General features: G+C 39.5%; 1 protein-coding gene across 2 annotated transcripts in view; it reads left to right on the top strand.

Annotated features, from left to right (window-relative positions):
* PIWIL4 (piwi like RNA-mediated gene silencing 4) overlaps nt 1-20,838 on the top strand; it is a 61,766-nt gene extending 40,928 nt beyond the window's left edge. For both annotated transcript variants that reach the window (XM_072611316.1, XM_072611317.1), the window contains exons 13-21: nt 270-454; nt 4,280-4,352; nt 7,340-7,540; nt 9,144-9,247; nt 13,625-13,695; nt 14,719-14,872; nt 16,575-16,700; nt 17,514-17,661; nt 20,307-20,838. In XM_072611316.1, the coding sequence (XP_072467417.1) occupies nt 270-454; nt 4,280-4,352; nt 7,340-7,540; nt 9,144-9,247; nt 13,625-13,695; nt 14,719-14,872; nt 16,575-16,700; nt 17,514-17,661; nt 20,307-20,423 (1,179 nt within the window). In that variant the 3' untranslated portion in view covers nt 20,424-20,838. The remainder of the gene's footprint in view (nt 1-269; nt 455-4,279; nt 4,353-7,339; nt 7,541-9,143; nt 9,248-13,624; nt 13,696-14,718; nt 14,873-16,574; nt 16,701-17,513; nt 17,662-20,306) is intronic.
* The last annotated feature ends 1,159 nt before the right edge of the window (nt 20,839-21,997 follow it).

Raw genomic sequence — 21,997 nt, 5'->3', positions numbered from 1 at the left:
AGCTCTGAGGTCACTTCTCATCCCATAGTTCCATGAAATTAATTCTCCCCCTAGACTTCGGTTTCCATATTGGTAAAACAAAGGAGTTAGAAGAATAAATGGTCTCCAGGATCTCTTCTGCACTAGCCATTCTCTGGCTTTTGGTGGTGGTCATAATTCATCATGAGTAAACTCTACCAAATATTTCTGCTAAGACCAGAACCACATTGCATGCCTCCAGATGAGACTTTTCTATGACTGCCTTCTGATCATGTTGTCCTCTTTCTCAGTGTCAGCCCATGTCTGCTGCTGATTGGTCGAGGGACATGCGCAACTTCAAGTTATTAGGAGTCCAGCCTTTGAATAACTGGCTAATTGTGTGTAGCCACAGAAATGAAGATGTAGCTGAGAGCCTCTTGAACTGCCTGAGAAGAGTGGGCGGCCCCATGGGATTTCACATTGAGAAGCCCAAAATGTGAGGATATTTGGAAAACTAGCCTATGGTCTTTTATTTTTTGTTCAGACATACCTTTCACCCTTTGGTCTAATGAGAAGCTTAATGTCCCCTGAAGCATGAGTAAAAGGCTTCTTTGTTGGCAGATGTTACCTAATGTAAACAGAGAGTCCAAGAGAGAGGAATTTTGCAATAAGTAGCATTTATGGAAAGTTTCTCTTATGGCATATTCCAGATTATAATATTTCCAGAAAGCTTTGCTTTCACACCGTCCCTACAAATGTGTTTGAAACAGTTTAAATATTTTCATAAACTTCTCAAATCAGTAATTTCTGAAACTTAACAATAATAAAAAAAAACAAACAAAGAGGCTCCTTTGGGCTCATAAGACTGAGTTTAATCTAAAAGCAAAAGAGAATTTCTGACCCAAACCTGTGCATGATAGAAAATATACTAGAGTCAGGAGACTTGGTTTTGAAACCTGGCTCTGCTGCTTTGTGTTTGCGTGACCCTGGGCAAGTCACTGCCCCTCTGGACTTCTGTTTTCCAGTCTATGAAACAAAGGGTTTGAATTTGGTGGTTTCTAAAATCCCTTCCATCTCTAGATCTGTAAACCAAGAATTCTCCTCTTGTAGTATGGATACAGGTTCCTAATACTCACTGGAGTTGTTTTCTTTTTTTGTAAAAATAAATGCTTTGAACATTACTAACATTTGTGCTTATGAAGAGAAGGAGGCACTGTGAAATTCTTTATTTAATATTCTTACTCTCCCCTCCCCCACCTTCCTTACCCACCTCTTCCCCAGTGAAGATAATATGTTTTCGGAGGTAGAATGGGGTGAACATAAGACTGTAGAATCTTAGACCCAAGTAGGACTCTCAAACACCATAGGACTTGGAACTGTAAGGGACCTTAGAGAGAGCATCTTATTCAACCTGTAAGTAAATAGGAATTTCTCCTACAACACTCTTGACAAGTGGCTGTCCAAGTTCTGCTTGAATACCAGCAATGATTGGGAGCTCACAACCTTCCTGAGGCAGCTCATTTCATTTGGGAGAACCTCTAGGTGTTAGGAAGTTTTCCCTTAGCTATCTAAAATCTGCTTTGTTGTGGCTTCTACTCTTTGCTCTGGGGCAGGTAGGTGGTGTAGTGGGTGGAGCACCAGTACAGAAGTGAGGAGGATCTGAGTTCAAATCTCACCTCAGACACTTGACACTCACTAGTTGTATGACCTTGGGCAAGTCACTTAACCCCAATTGCCTCATCCTGGGTCATCTCCAGTCATCCTGATGAATGTCTGGTCACTGGATTCAGATGGCTCTGGAGGAGAAGTGAGGCTGGTGATCTGCACAGCCCTCCCTCAGTCAAAACAAAATCAAGTGCAAGTCATGTCATCATGTCTCTGGTGGCATGGTCTTCTTTGGCAACGAAGGACAAACACGCTCTTTACTATGAACGGAAGAAGCTGAATTCTTTTTTTTTTTGTCATCCCAGTTCTCAGAAATGTGAGGACAGGTATCATGTCTGACCTAAGTTTTCTCTTCTCTACGTTAATCATCTCTGATTTCTTAAAATGGCCCTCTTCTAGCATTATTTGAAGTCCTATACCCATCCCATTCTTCATTTTGTCAATGTCTTTCCTAAAATGTGATGTCAGAACTAAGAAATATTCCCTCTGTGGTTTCACCATGGCAGAGCACTCTGGAAGTACTGCGATGTGGTAGTTAAATTTTATGTCTTTATAATCAAAGAAAGAATAAAGGAACCTTAGAGATTATCTGTTACAACCTTTTCATTTTGGAGATGATTAAAAGGACTCGTTGAGGAAAAGTGACTTCCCCAGGGTGACTATTATAGGAGACATTGGGACCAGAAACCATATCTCCTAATGCACATGCCATAACAGTTTCTATCTTTCCTGTCTTTCAGTCTAGCCAGTGTAATGTAGTGCTATTTTACTAGAGAATAAACCACATGTAGAACTCAAAATTAAACTTCGTTAATAATGAATCTTGCTACAACAGCACAAGGCTTCTTAATAAAATCAGATGATCTCAAAGCCTCATTTTAGCTACTCATTTACAATCTTTTCACTTAATAGAGTTTATTGTAAGAGATAGCTTGAGTTTCATTTTCTCTTATCTCCCTTTCCCTATTCTGTAGAAAAATAGAGTAATGAAAGGAGGAGATTGAGGCATATAGAACAGAATGCACAGGCTCTGTGTAATGCACAGGTTGGATAATAAATCCATGAAAAGGTAAGAATAGATAGTGGAGCTTTTTCTGGCTTCTAGGTTTTATTGCTAATGACTGGTTTCTCCTCTTGGGGAGATTATTTATTTCCCTTTTGATTGTTATATATCATCTCCTTTTAAAATGACTAGATGATGATTTTCAGGTAGGGGTTAAGTTTACATGCCTGCCATAGAATTCAATGTGACAAAGAAATGGACGTTTTACATTTACCACAGGCCAAGCTCACCTGCCATGGGCAATCAGTGCATACTATCCTGCCACCTGGATACTTGTTTGTAAAAGGCTCTTCAGATTCACAGTGACTCCATAATATAAGCACATAGACATGACCCACTTCTGCAGGAAACTAAAGTAGGATCCTTGATTTTGAACTGGAGGAGACCTGAGAGGTTATTTAGTCCAATTGCCTCACATTACAGATGAACAAGCTGAGTCCCAAAGAGGTAAAAGTGATTTGAAGACAGTCACAGAAGTATTAAGTGACAGTTAGGATTCAGATCCCCATCCTTGACTCTGGAATCCAGCATGCTTTCCCCTGGACCATTCAGCTTCCCAGGCTCCTTGTGGTGCAAGAATATTGTTTTATATATTAGTGCCCCATGGCACTAAGCTTAGCGCTAGGCACACAGTCATGGTGATGTTCAGTAAATGCCTGTTGGTGGATTGAATGATTTGATTAGACTTGAGGGGAGAGTTGAGACAACTACCTAGAAGAGGCAGTTATGAAAAAACCCCAGTAAACCTGCTCTCATGGAAAAAGAAGAGATCCTTTGATTGGTAATAAATGAAGTAGAGGATATGAGTTAGATTTTAATTAACTTCATTCAGAAATTTGTCTGCATAGATACAGTGGGAGGGGACATTTTCCAGATTTTCCCCTAAATCATAATTTTGCCAGAGACTTTGCTCTTGGTCATTGATGTCATAAATGCCTGTGATTCAAAAGTTCTGCCCCAACTTCATTTTAAAGTTGCTAAATAATTAATAATAACAGTGGGCAGCTAGATGGCACAGTGGATAGAGTGCTGGGCCTGGAGTCAGGAAGACTCATCTTCTTGAGTTCCAATTTGGCCTCAGACACTTACTAGCTGTGTGAACCCGAGCAAGGCACTTAATCCTGGTTGCCTCAGTTTCTTCATCTGTAAATTGAACTAGAGAAGGAAATAGCAAATCGCTCCAATATCTTTGCCAAGAAACATGGTCAAACAACAGTAACAAAATGACAGTAATAAAAATCCTTAAAACCAAAGACATTCTGCCTTCCTCAGAAACATAGAATCTCCAGGTTGGCAGGGCTTCTGAGACATTCCAGGTCAACCTCTATCTGACCAAGTCTCCAAGAGTCACTGAATTAAAAAAATTAATTGAAAACATGATTTTTGAACATATTAAGTTAGTCTAGTAGTGAGAGTACCCACATTTTACAGTTGGGAAGTTTTAATGTGCTTCAAGTAAAATTTTATTTTTGCTAAACATTTTCACTTTTTAGGAAAATCCCTGTGTAGTATTTGTAATGCTGTGGTGATAAAGCACTGTGTAAAGTATAGAAAATTAATAGACCTTAGATATTCATTTCTTTTTTCATGTAGTATCAAAGTACAAGAAAACACAGCGGCATTTGTACGGACTATACAACAACATGTACATCCTGAGACACAATTGGTGAGTAAAAACTGATTTTTAAAATTATTTTTAATTTCTCATATTTTCTTACTATCTCTATATCTTGTTCAAAAGGAGAATTTCGACATACATATTCATTCCTACCCATACCTGTGTCTATTGTCACTGGTCATCCTATAGCTACAGATACAGTGAACAGCTCAGTGGACCAGCTGGAAGCTACCGCTTGGGTCATAGTCTGAAAAATTGCTTATTTTCTAAGATATCAATGCCAGGTGTATTCTCCAGCCATAATTTTAATTGTCCTTTCCTTTTATTGGAAAACTAATGTTTAGATATTGGCATTTGGATACAGAATGTTCCACATTTTGCCTTTTAAAAACATTGCTACTTGATGGAGGTTAGTGGATTTGGAGGTACAGTGAGGGAAGGCAGTGAAGAAGGCATTAAGAGGAAAGGGGATGAGTCATATGACCAGAAAGGACAAGGAAGTTATATTTCCACATGGTATAGGCTTGCTCTGAAGTAGGGGATGGGCATTAAAAGTGCCAAGAAAACTGATATATCATTCCTCCCATTTTCTGTCTGCTTCTCCTTCCTCTACCCACCACCAGATTCAAGTATTGGTAGATGATAAGACCTGAGTTCAAATCCAGCCTCAGAAACTTACTAGCTATATGACCCTGGGTAAGCACCTGGCATACACAGGAGGGCCTGCTACACAGGTTCTTAGATCTGCTTTTTTAAGGAAAGCAACTTTAAAAGGGGTAAACAGTCTTACTTTAATCAAGCACATATATCATTCACTTAGTTCAGGGGAAAAAGTCAGCAACCTGAACTTCAGAGAAAATACAAGCAGAAATTACAAACAGAAAGACCGACAGGGCTTCCAACTGTCTGACCATAGACAATACAAACATGGTTACCAGAGAGGTACCAACATCTGGGCTCCTTAACAGCTGCCCAGAGTCTCATCTGACTTAATCACATAAACACTTTTCCAGTGATTTGAGCCCCAAAGCAAAACCTCACCTCAGAGCATATATGCACTTTTCAGAGCCAGAAGGCAAACCCTCATTAGCAATCAACCAAAGGTGTGGGCCTTCATACAAAACAAGCCTCCCTGAATAGCCCCACCTGAGGCTTGTTAATGGGTGGGGAAGATTTTTAACTCCCATTATAGTCACATAACCCTGTTTGCCTCAGCTTCCTCATCTGAAAAGAGCTGAAGAAGGAGATAGCAAACCATTTCATTATCTTTGCCAAAGAAGCCCCACATGGGCTCACAAAGAGTTGGATACAATTGAAATGACTCAACAACGACGACAGATAGAATCAAGGGATGTCAGAGCCGGAAGAAGCCCTAAAAGACTATCTAGTCCAGCCCCTTAATTTTCATAGGGGAGAAACTGAGGCTTGGAGAGGCAAATTGACATGCCCAAGGAGTCATAGTGACCAAGCTGGGCTTGAACCATGGATCGTGTTCTTTTTAATTCTAAAATTCTAAAATCAGTGCCTGATTTTTTTTTAACTTTGCCCTGTCCCTAGTGGACAAACAACCACTAGCACTTGATGAGCTCATTCTCAAATTTGCTCATATTGTGTGTAATGGGAGCAATTTGATAGCAAGCCCACAATAGTGAAGGGATGCTGAGAGTGAGGCAGGGGATTTATTTAGCAGAGGTGGGAGCTGGATTAGCAGGAGATTATAAGGGAAGGGGCAAAGGAGAATGTGAGAGGAGAAAGGAGAAAAGAAAACAGGAAGGAGAATCGTCTCCCCTGAGGTTGGATTGATGGAGGCCCAGAAAGGGTGCCTGGAATTAAGGAGACAATAATATTGTGATACTATGCCCCGGGAAGACCACTTTTGTTTGATTGTGTTTGGTACCGGCACCATGCTTTAGGATGGATATTGCTAAGTTGGAGTATAGTCAGAGGAGAGTCGGATGGTGAAGGTGCTTAAATTTGTGTCATGTGAGGACCCGTGGAAGGAAATGAGGATATTTAGCCTAGAGAAAAGAAAACTCAAGGGTGGACATGATAGCATTGTCTGAATGTTTGAAGGGCTGTTGAGTAGACAAGGGGTTAGGCTTGTCCTGTTTGGCCTCATAGTACTTGGAGCAACGGGTAGCACTTGTAAGTGCTCTTTGTAAAGAGGCCAATTTGATGTTGAAATTCCAAACACCTAAACATAATCAAACAGGGAATGGGCTGTTTTAAGAGCTAAGGAGTTCTCCTTCGTTGGAGGCCATCAAATAAAGGCTGGATGACTTCTTTTTTCAAGAATAGGTTGGACTAGTTAGATGCTAAGGTCCCTATAACTCTGAGATTTTGTGTTAGAGAAGAGGAGGCTTGGAGGCCAGATGAGGGAGAAAAGGATATTTCAGTCTTCATTAATCTGTATGCAGAGAGGCCAAGAATTTACTGTTGTTATATATTAAGATGTGACAAGTGTATCACAGAGATTCATAACCTGGAGTCTGTGAACTTAAAAAAACAACTTGTTAACTGCATTTCAACATAATTATTTTCATTTATAATCCTATGTGTTTTACGAATTTAAAAGAGTTATTTTGAGGAGTCTATAAATTTAACAGATTGTCCAGGGGGTCATGACATGAAAAGGTTATTGTTATTGTTATAATGGCTAGCAATTATATAAAGCTTTAAGGTTTTCTTGTTACAAATATTATCCAAATGACTATAATGTAGAAGATAACTCTGTCCTTACTTAGAGTAGGAGTTATTAACCTGGAATTTGTGAACTTGTTCTTAAAAATATTTTGATAATTGTATTTCAGTTTAAGTCATTTCCTTTATGTCTCATATACTTAAAAACATTATTCTGAGAAAGGTTCTGTAGACTTCACTAGACTTCCATGGGGTAAGTGATCAAAAAAGAAAAGGATGGTCAGGAACCTCTGGTGTAAGATATTAAGAAAATGTCATAGTTGTGGGAATAAGACTACAGGAGGTAGAACAAAAGGACACATCGTTTGACTCTGCTTCCTGTTGTTTCTGTTTAGGTGATGTCTATCCTTCCTTCAGATCAAAAGGACTGCTATGATTCAATTAAAAGGTTTTTGATCCTAGATCATCCAGTTCCAAGCCAGTGCGTTTTGGCTCGAACTCTGAGTCGACAAGGAATGATGATGAACCTTGCCACAAAGATTGCGATGCAGATGGTCTGCAAGCTTGGAGGAGAGTTGTGGGCAGTGGAGATACCGGTGAGACAACTGCTTAGCCCACTTGCTTTGAGGCTTTGTAGAAGAAAATCCTCCCTCATTCCAGAAATCCTTTGGATCTTTCATACAAATCAGTCAGAAAGTCAATCATACAGCTTTGTGAAGTGTCCATTATTGCCCTAAATTCAATTTATTAGTCTAGTCTTAGGGAGTTGCCCCAGGCACTAAGAAGTTAAATCATACAGGGTCATACAACTAGTATGTGTCAGAGGGAAGACTTAAACTTAGGTCTTCCTTACTCTGAAGTTAGCTCTCTCGGAGAAGGTGGAGGAGCAATATGCAGAGTCCCTGGAAATTGGTAGACAGTGACTACCAGGGATGGTAGCAGGAGCTTCTTTTTGACATCTTCCTTAAGTTCAGAGGCAAGGAGGGGATCATGGTGGAGGATGCTGCTGCATAATTTTTAGTCACTGATCAACATGGATAGTGTGCTGGGCTTGGAATTGGGCCTAGGTTTGAATTCCACTTCTAACACTAACTAGCTAGATGACCCTGAACAAATTGCTTGTCTTTGGGATTTATTTACTAAGTCATAGAAAGGTTGTTATCTGCTTTGGGGAGTTCATGTATTGATGAAATCCCAGATTTTTCTTACATGTGTGCAGTGCCACTCTAAGGAGACATATCCTGGGTGTTCTCTCCCTCTTCCCCTTCCTCATTCTCTCTGTCTGTCTCTGTCTTTCTCCTCCCTCTTCCTTCTTCCTTTTTCCTCCCTCCTTTTCTCTCTCTCTCCCTTTCTGTCCCTTTCTCTCCCTCCTCTCTCCTCTTTCCGTCTTTCTGTCTCTCTCCCTTTTCCCTTTCTGTCCCTCCCCTCTCCTCTCTCCTCCTCTCTTCCCCTTTCCTTTCCCTTTCCCTTTTCTTTCTCTTCCTGCTTCTTTCCCTTTTCTCCTTTCCTCCCTCCCTCCTCTCCTTCTCTCTTTCTCTCCTTTTCCCTCTTTCCTCTCCATCTCTTTTCTCTTTCTGACATCTTTAGCTTTCATGGATTTAACTATCGTCTTTATGTAGATCTGACTCCCAGAGCAATATCCCACCTTAAGAGCTGTGTATCAGACATTTCACACTGGATGTATCAGGTATAGATGTATAATCATCTCAGCCTTGGCTCATTACCTTCCCCCCAAACTGATCCCTTTTCCGAAGGGCTCCAGCATTTTCCCCCTCATGCAGATTTGCTAGTAGCCACCTCAGTCTGCTCTGCTTCATGTCTCATATCCATATCCAGTCAGCTGCTACATCTTGCTGTGTCTACCTCCATAACATCTTTTCCTTGGGTCTGCTACTACTTCTGTTCACACATCTATGGTGTCACCTGGACTTTTTCAGTGTCTTTCTTGCTCAAGTCTCTCCCCACTCCATTCCATCTTCCACACAGCACCAAAGTGATTTTTCTTATGTCTTAGCAATAGTGTTACTCCCCTATTCAATCGACTCCAGGGTCTCCCTATTGCCCGTAAATATAAGCATCTCTATTTGGCTATGAAACCTTGCCCTGACTTACCTATACAGCCTAAATCTAGTTTGAGAGAATTGCCATCAGATAACCACTTTGTCACATTATCTAATTGTGAAAAATGGAATTTCACAGCTCAAGTCACTCATGGTGGTTGGGATAGATGTCGGCAAAGCAACATGCGGCAGGGGATATTCAGCAGTCGGATTTGTAGCCAGCAGTAATTTCAGAATTACCAGGTACATTTTAAATTACAACCTGCTTGAGTACTTAGTCAATTACTGTCAAACTCTTATTTGTGGAAAAATAAATAGCTTTTTAAGCAGCGTTTCAAAGTTTAAGCGGAAGCCGTCCTAGTAAGATACAGTTTTGAGTCCCTTTGTCCACCCGTCAGAATTCTTTCCTCCTTTATGTGTTCGCCTCTTTGCTGAAACCCACCTGCCCTCCCAGCTTGAAGGGATTGTTGTCTCTTCAGATTTCTTACCTAACCTGATGAATACCTTCCCCTTATATTTATTATCTAATTTATTTTATAGTTATTTCAGAGACAAGGTAACATAGTAGATAGAGGACTGGGCAACCTTGGAGACTTGCATTCAAGTATAATACCTCTAACAATATACTGACATGGTGACCATGCTCTAGTCATATAACCTCTTGGTGCCCTGAGGCAGCTCTAAATGAACGTAAATTATAGAGGATTTTCCAATCTGCATCAAGTAGAGGGAATTTCCATGCAGGAAGTTCCTCAGATGAATGAAATCACTGGTTAAGACCAAACAGTGAATTAATAAAATTTGCATTAATGTCCCATCTTCCCTCACCTGATGTTAAGCTCCATGATGACAGGGACTATTATTTTTCATTTTTGTATCCCCAGTGGCCTGCATGTAGTGGACAGTTAAGAAATGTTTGTCAAAGTGTTTCTGGTTTAAAGTTGGTTGTGATGACCATGACTTGATGTCTCAGACAGTACTTTTATTTTGAATTCCAGTCCTTTTAGTGGAGTCTCTGTAACCTTGATAAAAGTCCCATATGATGTTGAACTCAAATTTATTAGGAAAAATTGGAAGGGTTGCTGGACTTTAGAGAGAGAGGACCTAGGTCTAAATGCTGATAAATTTTCTTGGTTCCCTAGGACTCAGTTTTCTCCTATGTAAAGTGAAGGAGTTAGGTACATGACCTACCTTAACAGGCTGATTGCCAGTACTTTTGTGGATTAGCCAGAATGGTCTTCTTTTCACGTGGGATATTTCTTCTTTCGTTTCTGTACCCAGAATACTTTGTTTTCTCACCTCTTACTTTTCTTCAAAGCTTCATTTAAATATCCACCCCCCCTACATGAAGATTTCCTTATTCTCCCAGATTAACCATAATACCTGCCGTTTTTAACCAGTCTTTGAGGTTTGCCCAGTACTCCAAATACACAGTTTCATTTGAACCTCATAAGAGCCCTCTGAGCTAAGTACAATTATTGTCCTCATTTCAGATGAGGACACTGAGGCAGATAGGTCATGTAGCCTTCCTTTTTTTTTTTTAAATTGGGGGTGAAGTGACTTGCTCTGGTTCATGCAGCTAGTAAGTGTCTGAGCTGCATTTGAACTCAGGTCCCCCTGACTCCAGGACTGGTGTTCTATCTAGTGCGCCACCTAGCTGCACTCTACTTATACTTTACTCCCTGACATGTAGCTTTTGATCTAGCGACACTGACCTTGACGGTCTACAAGTAAGACTTCATCTCTCAGCACTGGGTATTTCCTTGGGCAGTCTTCCATTCCTGAAATATTGTCCCTTCGCATCTTCACTTACTGATTTCTCTAACTTCCCAATTTTCTACAGGAAGCCTTTTCTAACGCCTCATAATTCCAATACCTTCTCTTAATTATTTCCTATTTATCCTATACCCAAATTGCTTGCATATATTTGTTTGCTTGTTGTCTCTTCCATTAGATTGTGAATTTCTTGATGGAAGGAACTCTATTTTTGTAAGTCCAGCATTTAGCACAGTGCTTGGCCCATAGTTGTTGTTCAGTTGAATCTAACTCCTCATGATCTCATTTGGGGTTTTCTTGTCAAAGGTTCTGGAGTGGTTTACCATTTCCTTGTCTAGCTCATTTTACAGATGAGGAATCTGAGGCAAACAGGGTCAAATGACTTGCTAGTAAATGTCTGAGACCAGATTTGAACTTAGAAAGATGAGTCTTCCTGCCTTCAGACCTAGCACTTTATCCACTGTGCCACCTAGCTGCCCTGACACATAGTAGGCACTTAATAGAAGTTCATTGATTGATTGTGCCTCCCTACTTTAAAATGGAACTTTTGTACTTAAATGATCTCTAAGATGCCTTCTAGCCTTGGTTCTTTATTTAAAGTATAATTTTTAATTTATATAATTGAATAGGAATTCATTTGTATTTTATGATTAGGTCTGAGTTTTACTATCAACTTGTATACTTGTAATAATCTAACTTCAGAGTGCTAATGAGTAAGTGCACAATTTCTACCATTCATGAGTGTAATTAAGAAGGAACTGATGTCTTCTCCCCTAAAACCTTCCTGTAGCTCCTTATCGTGGTAGATCCAGCCTAGGTCCCTTTCATTAATTTCAGTATTTTATAAATGAAAGATTATCGTGATCAAAGAAACAAAAACATTTTAAAAAGGAAGATAAACAAAAAGAGGTTAGCCCAACTTCTGAGGTTTGCATTTAAAAAGGAAGATGAACAAACAAAAAGAAGTTAGCTCAACTTCTGAGGTTTGCACCATGGCTCTTCCTGACAGGAAATAACATGGCTCAACTTGTGACTGAAAAAGAATTGCAGCAAATGTTCTTAATCTGGTGATTTTTTTACTCACCTCTTTGCCCTTTAATTCCCTTGAGCAGAGAGCTGGAGTCATCCCATTGGATTCCCTGTATCTAGCATGGTGCTTTGCACACATTAGTTACTCTTAAAGAAGGTGGATGTCTTGTAGAAGATGGATGGTTTATAAGATGAGTAGTTCTGAACAGGCTATGAGAAAATTCTTCTATCATTAAGAACTCAGGGCTGTGTTGCTCAATTGAATGCATCACTTCTCTAGACATGAAACTCTTGAAAGGCCTCCTTATAGGATCCTCTGGATAGTTCACCTCCTTCACTGTCAATAAATCTTGTGTCTCAGGCTTCTGGGATGCTTTGAGAATTGATGGTCAGTTTCCTCTTTTGTGACACCTGCTGCTGTAGGTAGTTGCCCAAATGTAATGATAATGTTGGTTTTTCCTTAGTATTCTGCAATGTTGTTCATGCTCAAAATGCTTTTAGCTCTCAGCTAATCAATTACAGTAGAAAGTGAGCTTGTCTCTGAAATCCAGGTAATTTATCAGATTTGCAGCAGGGAGCACAAAAGGAACAGAAGGTATAGAAATATTTCCTGAGGACCGATCCATGGAAGCATCACTTTTTGCTTTGAACAATTTGGGGAGCAGAATTTAGGTTTTCCATGTATTAGTTCACATCCTTCAATCAATCAATCAGCTGATCAGTCAGTAAGCATTTATTAAGCACCTTGTTTAGGCATTTCAGTAATGCCCAACTCTTTGTGACCTCCTTTGGAGGTTTAGTTTTGTTTTTTGGCAAAGATGCTGGAGTAGTTCATCATTTCCTTCTTTATTGATTGACTATGCCTCTCTACTTTAAAATGGATCTTTTGGACTTAAATGATCTATAAGGTACCTTTTAGCCCTGATTTGGTATTTGAAGTACAGCTCATTTTCCAGATAAGGAAACTGAGGCAAACAGGGTTAAGTGACTTGGTTTACACAGCTAATAAGTATCTGAGGCCAGATTTGAGCTCAAGATGAGTCTTCCTGAGTTCAGACCTGGCACTGTATCTATTGTACCACCTTGTTGCCCTGTTTTGTGCCAGATGTAGGGAGTACAGAAGTAAGGTAGTCACTGCCCTTAAGTAATTCACCTCAGGTGATACTGATTAAACACCTACTGTGTGCAAAACATTGAATGTGAGAAAAGCCTGTTTATAAGGAACGTATTTCTCAGCTGGTCAATGTGGATCTGAGTAGATATTGCTCCTGTACTGTTTCTGATGTTTTCTGTCAGCTCTGCCACGATGATATGTTAGCCAAACCGGACGAACATCAAATGTTAGTAGGGATAGAGAAAATACGTTAATTTAACCCATGCCATTTGATTTAAAATTTTTTTTACTGATGACTTTTGCTCTTCTGTCATCTTTATTTCTCAGTGTGTTTCTTCCCCTTTCTGTATTTGGAGAGTCATTTTCTTCTAAAGTCTGAGAAAAGAGGAAGAAAAAGCAGTTCAGCAAAACTGTTGTATAAACTGAGGCTGGAAGTATATACAATGTTTCACATTTGTAGTTTCTCCCTCTGCAAAGACAGGAGGGAACTAACTAACTGCCTGTTTCATCTCTCCTTTAGGGCCAGCCCAGCCTTTGCCATTAGTATCAGTGATTGCTTTTTCCTGGTTTCAGGCTAAATCTGGGTAGAATAAAAAGGAGAGCAATGAATTAAAGAGTAAAAACCAAATTCCCAGTCTTGAGAAAATGTTAAATATTGCTGACTGACTTCTTGAGCTCTGTTTTCTCTTGCTTTTTTTTAGGTGGTTTTCCCGCTGTATCCTTCAGAACACAAAGAATGATATTGCAGATTGTTTGAAAGTTTGTATGAAAGGTACTACAGCATGTATAGGGACATTCAGTAGCTATCTACCTAGCTGATATTTTATAAAGAAGGTCAATCACTTAAAAAATAATTACCAAATTAATTTTTAAAAGGAAAAGGACACTTTGAGTGGTCAATGTTAGAAATGAGAAAATGAATGTAAATGACGTAAGGCAGATTATCTTTACTAGTACATGTAGCTTTATTGCTAATCAGTTTAAACTTTTAAAAGAAATGCATGAGTAGCTACAGAAATATCAAATATATAAATTGACAGAATTGGAAATAGATAACCTAAATAGATCAATCTCTAGAAGGAGAAAGCAAATAATCAATAAACGTTTATTAAGCTCCTACTACTATGTGTGAAAAGGGGGAAGGGAATTAGCATTTATGGTACCTACTGTGTGCCAGGCATTGTGCTAAATACTTTACAAATACTACCTTATTTGATCTTCATAAACACCCTGTGAGGTAGGTCACCCCATTTTAAAGTAGAGGGCACTTAGTGGCAGTATAAGGGGCACCAAGGAAGCAGGTAGACAGATCACCATGGTCAAGTCACTCAAACTGATCTCTGCTTGTCCCAGCATGTGAGAGAGTTAGTAGCTTCTGGTAGCACCAGGTAAATGTGTTGAAGGCACAGGAGCTTCATTGCCAGCCCCCAAAAACAACTAACCAAAATTATTCAAGGCTAACATTTTACTGGCATAGAAGTAGGCAGACTTTGGTAATTGAGGCTTACAGCCACAAGGGTTTTGGGACAGAGATTGCCGGGGAAAAGGCTAGAATTAAGCATAACTGTGGGATTGGAATTGGAAAAGCAGTTGGAACAGTGATGTTAGGAAGATCAAATTAGTACTTAGAGCACAGTGCCTGGCACATAGGAAGCACTGTGTAAGTGTCAATTATCAGTATCATTATTTACCAAAAAAAAAAAAAAATAAGAAAAATGGGAATATCTTCTTCATCAGCTTATGAGAATGAAAATCTGGCAACTCCTACTTCTCTGATTGAGCTTATCTTTCACAGGAGCACTCAACAAGTGGTACAGAATTAATCATTGCTTTCCATCACGCATCATTGTGTATCGTGATGGTGTCGGGGATGGTCAGCTCCAGACAATTGTGGATTATGAGGTTCCACAGCTGCTGAGCAGTCTCAGAGATTCCAGTTCTAGTTACAGGTAATTAACTGTTATCTTCCCTTTCCCTCACTCCATATTATAGCAAATTTAGTGTCAGATTAAAGGGTGACTTTTTTGATGTTTAGTATGAAAGGTTGAAATCTTATTTGATTGATAAGCAACATATGGAAGTTCTGTCATTTTCCCCATCCCCATGGCAGCTCTAAGGTCATATTTTGATTAGGTTGCCTTGCTCTAGTTTTGACTGTATAGTGGATGCGGGGGAGGTACGGGTGGTGTGTGTGTGTGTGTGTGTGTGTGTGTGTGTGTGTGTGTGTGTATGTTGGAGGTAGAATTAGGTAGAAATTAAGGATATATATATAATAGATATCTGAACTACATGTGCAACTGGGATGTCTTAGCGGGAATGGTTTGAGGAAACTGGAGATGAGTCTCTTCCTCTGCCATTTAAAAATGCCCACAGTGAACTGATCCAGTCTGGAACCTATAAAGCTGTGCATGCCCTTTGATCTAGCAGTACCACTGCTAGATCTGTATCCCAAAGAGATAAAAAAGGAAAAGAACCTATTTGTATAAAAATATTTATAGCAGCTCTTTTTGATGTGGCTCAGAATTAGAAGTTGATGGGATGCCCATCAGTTGGGGAATGGTATATGATTGTGGACAATATGTGTTGTGCTATAAGAAATGATGAGCAGATGGATTTCAAAAAACCTGGAAAGATTTACATGAACTGATGCAAAGTGAAGTGATCAGAACCAGGAGAACATCGTACATAGTAACTGCAACATTGTGCTCCAAACAGCTGTGAATGACTTAGCTTTTCTCAATACTACAGTGATGCAAGATATGCCAAAGGACTCATGATAAAAAATGCTATCCACCTTCAGAGAAAGAACTGATGGCCTCTGAAGCATACTATTTTTCACTTTTTTCCCTTTTTTTGTTTGAGTTTTCTTTCTCAAAATGACTAATATGAAAGTGTTTCACATGATTATATATGTATGCCCTATATTAGATTGCTTACCATCTCAGCAAGGGTGGAGAAGAGGGAGGCAGAGATGGAATTTGGAACTAAAATAGAAAAAGAATGTTAAAATTGTTTTTATACATAATTGGGGGAAATATTTAAAAAATAAAACATATATTAAAGTCTAAATGTAAAAATGCTCACAGGTCTTAGGAATAAAGGTGAAAGAAAGGGCTTGCTGTCAGGCTGACTCTTGCCCTTGAAGAGAAGACTTATCCTGTCCACAGAAGTAGGTGTAGAGTGTTTGTCTTCCATGCAATTTAAAGCACTTTAGAAAGATCATTATCTCTGCCAGTCCCTCTGACAGTCTTTGACATAGGCAAATAACTAGTAATGTCACCTTTGCTTTCTGTGGGATGTTTCACTATTTTAAGACTATAGAAAGAGCCCTGACATAGTAGATAGAGAGCGGGAGAGCCAGGAAGACCGGAATTCATGTACTGCCTTTCATGGGTATATGACTGTGTGACCCTGGGTAAGTCCTTTCAATTTTCTAGGCCACTTTCTAAGATCATAAGTTTTAGAGAAAGTGCTGACCTGTTATTAGTATATGGAGTGCTTTCATTTGGGAGTTTCCTGTGTTAATAAAATTATTGATCCAGTCCCTATTCCAGAAAATGGTTGCTACCTTTTAGCCACGGAATGTGGGATGTAAATGTGGGGCCATCTTTTTCTCTCATTCTTCTCTTTTGTTCTCTTTATCCTCCCAAGCCCCAAAATGTCAGTGATTGTGGTGAGGAAGTCGTGCATGTCCAGATTCTTCACTGAAATGAACAGTACAGTAGAAAACCCACCACTGGGCACTGTGGTAGATTCAGAGGCAACACGTCCTGAATGGTAAGTCTATACGTGAAGATGCCTTTCAAATTATATTATGCTTTTAAAATAAAGAGGGTGCTGTTCAGTACATCTTTGAGTTCCTTGATATTGATACTTTCTGTGGTGACAACAGGTTGCAACCTATCCAAGCCTGCACGGCCAACTGGGCATTGGTCAGTGTTGGGTTCTCCAGGTACTGGAATCATTGGAATCATTCAGATGTTGCCGTCAGATGAGATAACATCATTGTCATCGAAACAGCAGTAACCATAACTAACACTTCTCTAGCATTTGCTTAGTACTAGCTACTACTGTGCTAAGCAGTTGTCTCATTTGATCCTTACAACAACCCTGGGAGGTAGGTGTTAGTAGTACATCCCGATTCTACAGATGAGGTAACGGAGGCAGACAGCAGCCAAGGAACTTGTCCAGGATCACATAACTAGGCCAAATTTGAGCTTGGTCTCTATCCACCGCGCTACCAACTACTGTAAAGAATTATACAAATGTGTTTATTGTTGGTATTATTAGTAATGCTATTTTATCTCACAAATACTTCTTATTTCCCTTTCCCTTCCCTCCAGATTAATTTTGTTCTTTTTTATCATATCATGGGTCATTGGCCCACAGTAGATTGTTTAGATGTTACAGTCATATCTGAAGGTTCACACTAAATGAGACAGAGTGTTTTGTAAACCCTAAAATGCTTTACAAATACCAACTATTATTATTATTATCATTTATTAATGTTCTGTCCCCTCCCCATTCTACCTTCTCTCCCCCTTCTCCTTGTTTCCTTTCACCTTCCCTTCACTCTTTTCTTTACTTCAGGTATGACTTTTACTTGATCAGCCAGGCTACTTATCAGGGAACTGTTACTCCGACATATTATAATGTGATCTATGATGATAATGGATTGAAACCAGACCACATGCAGCGCCTGACCTACAAGTTATGCCACCTCTATTACAACTGGCCCGTAAGTAGATAAGCTCTTTAAGCATTTAAACACTGGTTCTCAGATTTTCCATGTAAGACCTGTCCAAACCATCATTCTGGGGGGAATGATGAAATCTTTGGGGGATATAATTGTGTGCCAAAATGACTTATGATGCTTTACAGATAGCTGAGGAAAAAGGGAAGGCAAAGAGTGCAGCTGAGTGCAGAATTACAGAGAAGAGCAAGGAAGAGATAAGGTTTTCTTAAATGAACATTGCAAAGAAGTAGAATAAAACAATAAAATAGGAAAGACAAATCTCCAGACAATTAGAGCTATCAAGGGAACATTTCATGCAGAAATGGGCATGCCAAAAGACAGAAAGTCTAGGTAGCAGGTGGTCTCTGAGTTTTAAGGTTGTGGGAGGGAACCAGGATTTTTCTTTAGATCAAGCTTCCCCCAAGGTTCACAGGGAAAAAAACATCACTTTCATATGTCATCATGGGACTTCACATATTAAAGGTAATTATTGTTTCACTCCAAGCCCTCTCCTTTTCCGATTAATGAACAGGTTATTTTCATGTAATCCAATCTGATTCTGTTTCTTGAAACAGATAGACATGATGACACTTTTCTATACACCTTGGGTGAGGCCACCTCACAACTGGAGAGAACTCCAAGGACCTTAGGGAAAATCCTGACCCTCTACTGGAAAATGTGAAGGAGACTTGTCCATTAGCCCAGAGAAGAGAAAGCTGAGGGGTGAAACAATAACTGCCTTTAAAAATGTGAAAGTGAAACGTGGAAAAGGAATCAGAGCCAGTCATTGAGCATTTATGAAGTGCCTACTGTATGCAAAGCATTCTGTGAATACAAAGAAAGGGGGGGATAAAAGCCAATACAAAAAAAAAAATAAGCTGGAAATAATCAACAGAGGGAAGGTATAAACTTTAAGGGAGATGAGCCAAGTCTTCCTGTGGAAGTTGGGATTTTAGGTGGAACTTGAAGAGAGCTAGGGAAATCAGGAGGCAGAAATGAGGAGGGACAGAGTTCTAGTCAAGAGGGACAGCTAGAGAAAATGCCCAGAGTTGGAAGATGGAGTGTCTTATGTAAGGAACAGCCAGTAGGCCAATGTCACTGGATCACAGAGCAAGTGAAGGGGAGTAAGGTAAAAGAAGACTGGAAAGGTTAGAAGGGGCCAAGGCCTTTAAAAGGCAAACAGAGGATTTTATATTAGGTCCTGAAGGTGATAGGACACCGCTGGAGTTTGTTGAATGGGAAGTTGATGTGGTCAGACCAGGGCTTTAAGGAAAATCACTATGCCAGTTGAGTGGAGGATGAACTAGAGTGGAGAGAGACTTGAGACAGAGCAACCAGCATACACTGCAATAGACTGGGCATGAGGTGATGAGGGCAAGAGGCAGGAACAATGGGTAGAAGTTGTAAATAGACGGATCTCTGCTCTGTAAAAAAAACCAAACCCCTCCCCCTCCCAAAAAAACCAACTTCTTAACAGGCTAAATGTGGAATGAATTACTTTTCACTTGGTGTCTTCAAGAGGTAACTAATTACTTGTTAGGGATTTATTTTAGTGAGGATTCTTGTTCAAGTGTGGTAGGACCTGCTGATATTTGCTATCCCCTTGAACTAAGATGTTCTCTGATTCTGTATTTCCTTGGAGGAGTAAAGCCAGGATTGGAAAGTGTGCAAACTGTCAATGAAGTCTTCAAGTTGGCTGCTTACCTCAGATTATGAGGAGAATGTGCCAGATATTATTATTGTGGGACAAATAAGGGAATAGGAGCGGTGGAAGGAGGTACTTTGTAAGGTAGCTAGGTAGTGCAGTGGATACAGTGCTGGACCGAGAGTCAGGGAGACCTGAGTTAAAATCTGGCACCAGACATTTCCTAGCTCCGTGACTCTTGACAAGTCTCTTAGCCTCCGTCAGCCTCAGTTTTCTCAACTGTTACATGGAAATGATAAGAGCACCTACTTTCCTGCGTTGTTGTGAGGATCAACTGTGTTTAGCACAGAGCCTGGCACATAATAGGTATAAAAATGCTAGCGATGATGGTGATGTAGAAAAGGAGACTGTGGGAACAGATGAAGGGTGTGTGTGTGTGTGTGTGTGTGTGTGTGTGTGTGTGTGTGTGTGTGTGTGTGTGTGTGTGTGTGTGTGTGTGTGTGTGTGTGTGTGTGTGTGTGTGTCTGTGTGTCTGTGTGTGTGTGTGTGTCTGTGTGTCTGTGTGTGTCTGTGTGTCTGTGTGTGTCTGTGTGTGTGTCTGTGTGTCTGTGTGTGTGTGTCTGTGTGTGTCTGTGTGTGTGCGCGCTCTGTATTCTCCTGCCTTGCATCCTTAGATCTTGTGTTTGTTCAGGATTTTGGATGATTGTCAAGCAACCGTGAGCAGCCTATGTCTTCTCATGCACAAGATCCATCACCACTTATGACCTCTTAACTATGCTCTTGTCTTTCAGTGTGATTTACAATTCTCTGTTGCCTGAGTTTAGTTATTGATTAAACAAGACAGGTTATGCTAATTATTACCAAGGAAAAAAGCCACAAATAAATTGTATATGGAATTGTTTGGAATTTTTAGGAGAGTTTGAAATACAGTACAGTTTGTAAATCAACTCTCCCTTAATTTCTATGAATGCTTTTTTGTTTTTTCTCTTCTGTTTCTCTCCAGGGCTTAATTAAGATCCCAGCACCATGTCAGTATGCTCATAAACTGACCTCTTTGGTGGGACAGAGTATCCACAGAGAACCCAGTATGGAGTTAGCTGATTGTCTTTTCTACCTGTGATGGAAAGACCACTTAGCCTCACTGGAAGAACAGTTTCAGTTGTGACTCTTTGTATGGACCTCTTGTCATCTCCATCCCATCAAAGTGATAAGACAGCTAAGTTCTGCTTAATTTCCTAAGAGAACCCTAGTGCAGAAAGCTCTCATAAAAAGTGCTTGTTTGTTGAATTAATAGGTAAAAGCCTCATTTTGGTAAAGGGTAGTTCATGTTTCCTCTTACATGCCATGGATGCCACACAGCTTTTTAACATCCCAGCATGGGGGGCTTTAAGTCTGTGTGTTTATAGAAGTTTATGAGGGAAATTAATGGGCCTTCTTTCCTATTCAGCATTTAAAGAGGTACTCTTTTTTGTATTTTGTTTTCCTAAGTTGTTTTGGTTAAAATAATTTCTAGAAAATAAAAGATACTGCAAGCATTCATGCTTTCCTAATTTTTTTTTTAAATTTTAGGTGACAAGAGACTTTCCATAAAAAAAAAAAAAAACCCAAACCAAAACCCAAAAAGAGCAGATTAGCTAAGACTTTGCTTTGACCTTAGCCCCGAGACTGTCACTTACTCCTTATAGTCCTTTATTGGCTCTTCAATTTTATTTTTCATTTATGGACTAAAAACAAATATTTCTATAACAGTACAATAAAAAGATGATTGTATATAAAACTGCAAGACTACTATGCACAACTTGCTCTTATCAAATATACAACAAAATTATCATGTAAATTTCCCGTTTTTCTTTCCTCTTCCCTTCACCCTAGAGATGCTACTGTTAGACTCAAATAGATATATACATGTAAAATTGTTCTATACATCCTTCTATTTATCAGTTATTTCTTTGGATGCAGATAGTGTGTTTCTTCCTATGTTCTTTATAGCTAATTTGAGTATTCATAATAATCAAAATAATTTATTTGCTCAAGTCATTCTTAAAACAGTATGGCTGTTACTCTAATACAATGTTCTCTTGGTTCTGCACATTTTGCTTTTTATTATTTTGTGTAAGTTTTTCTAAAATCATTGAACTCATTATTTCTTATAACAGTAGTATGCCACCACCATCATATCCCACAATATTACCTTCCAGTTTAGAACCAAGATTCTTTCTTTCAATTCCAAATACTTACTTGAACTTCCCCCATCTAATTTCTCTTTTCTCCCCACTCATTTTGCCCCTTTTTATTTGATTCACTTACTTATCTTTTCTAGGCTTATGTTGCCTAGGAGGTAGTTTGTTGTCTCATTCATTCATTCGTTCATTCATTCATTCATTCATTCATCCACTCTGCAGACATTTATTAAGCATTTACTACATGTAAGGCCCTGGGGATAAAACGACAAAAGTGAAATACTCCTTGATCTTAAATAACTTATTTTGTAGGGAGAGAGGTTAGGCACCAACAGTATCATACCTATATTTTAAGTGTTTTGTTCTTCCTTCCCTGTTTGCCAAATGCCTTCCCTCTCATTGCCCCTAAAACTGTTGAATCCTCTCTCAAATAAAGAGGAAAGAAAGAAGCAACCTGTCTTCAAACTGATGTTTTTTGAAACATGGATTTAAGCATTTCACTCTTGACTTTCTG

The sequence above is a fragment of the Notamacropus eugenii genome, chromosome 5 (genome assembly GCF_028372415.1).
Source record: "Notamacropus eugenii isolate mMacEug1 chromosome 5, mMacEug1.pri_v2, whole genome shotgun sequence".
NCBI classification, from domain to species: Eukaryota; Metazoa; Chordata; class Mammalia; order Diprotodontia; family Macropodidae; genus Notamacropus; species Notamacropus eugenii.
The sequence above is the reverse complement of the archived record's forward strand: the minus strand, read 5'-3'. Positions and strand labels throughout refer to the sequence as shown.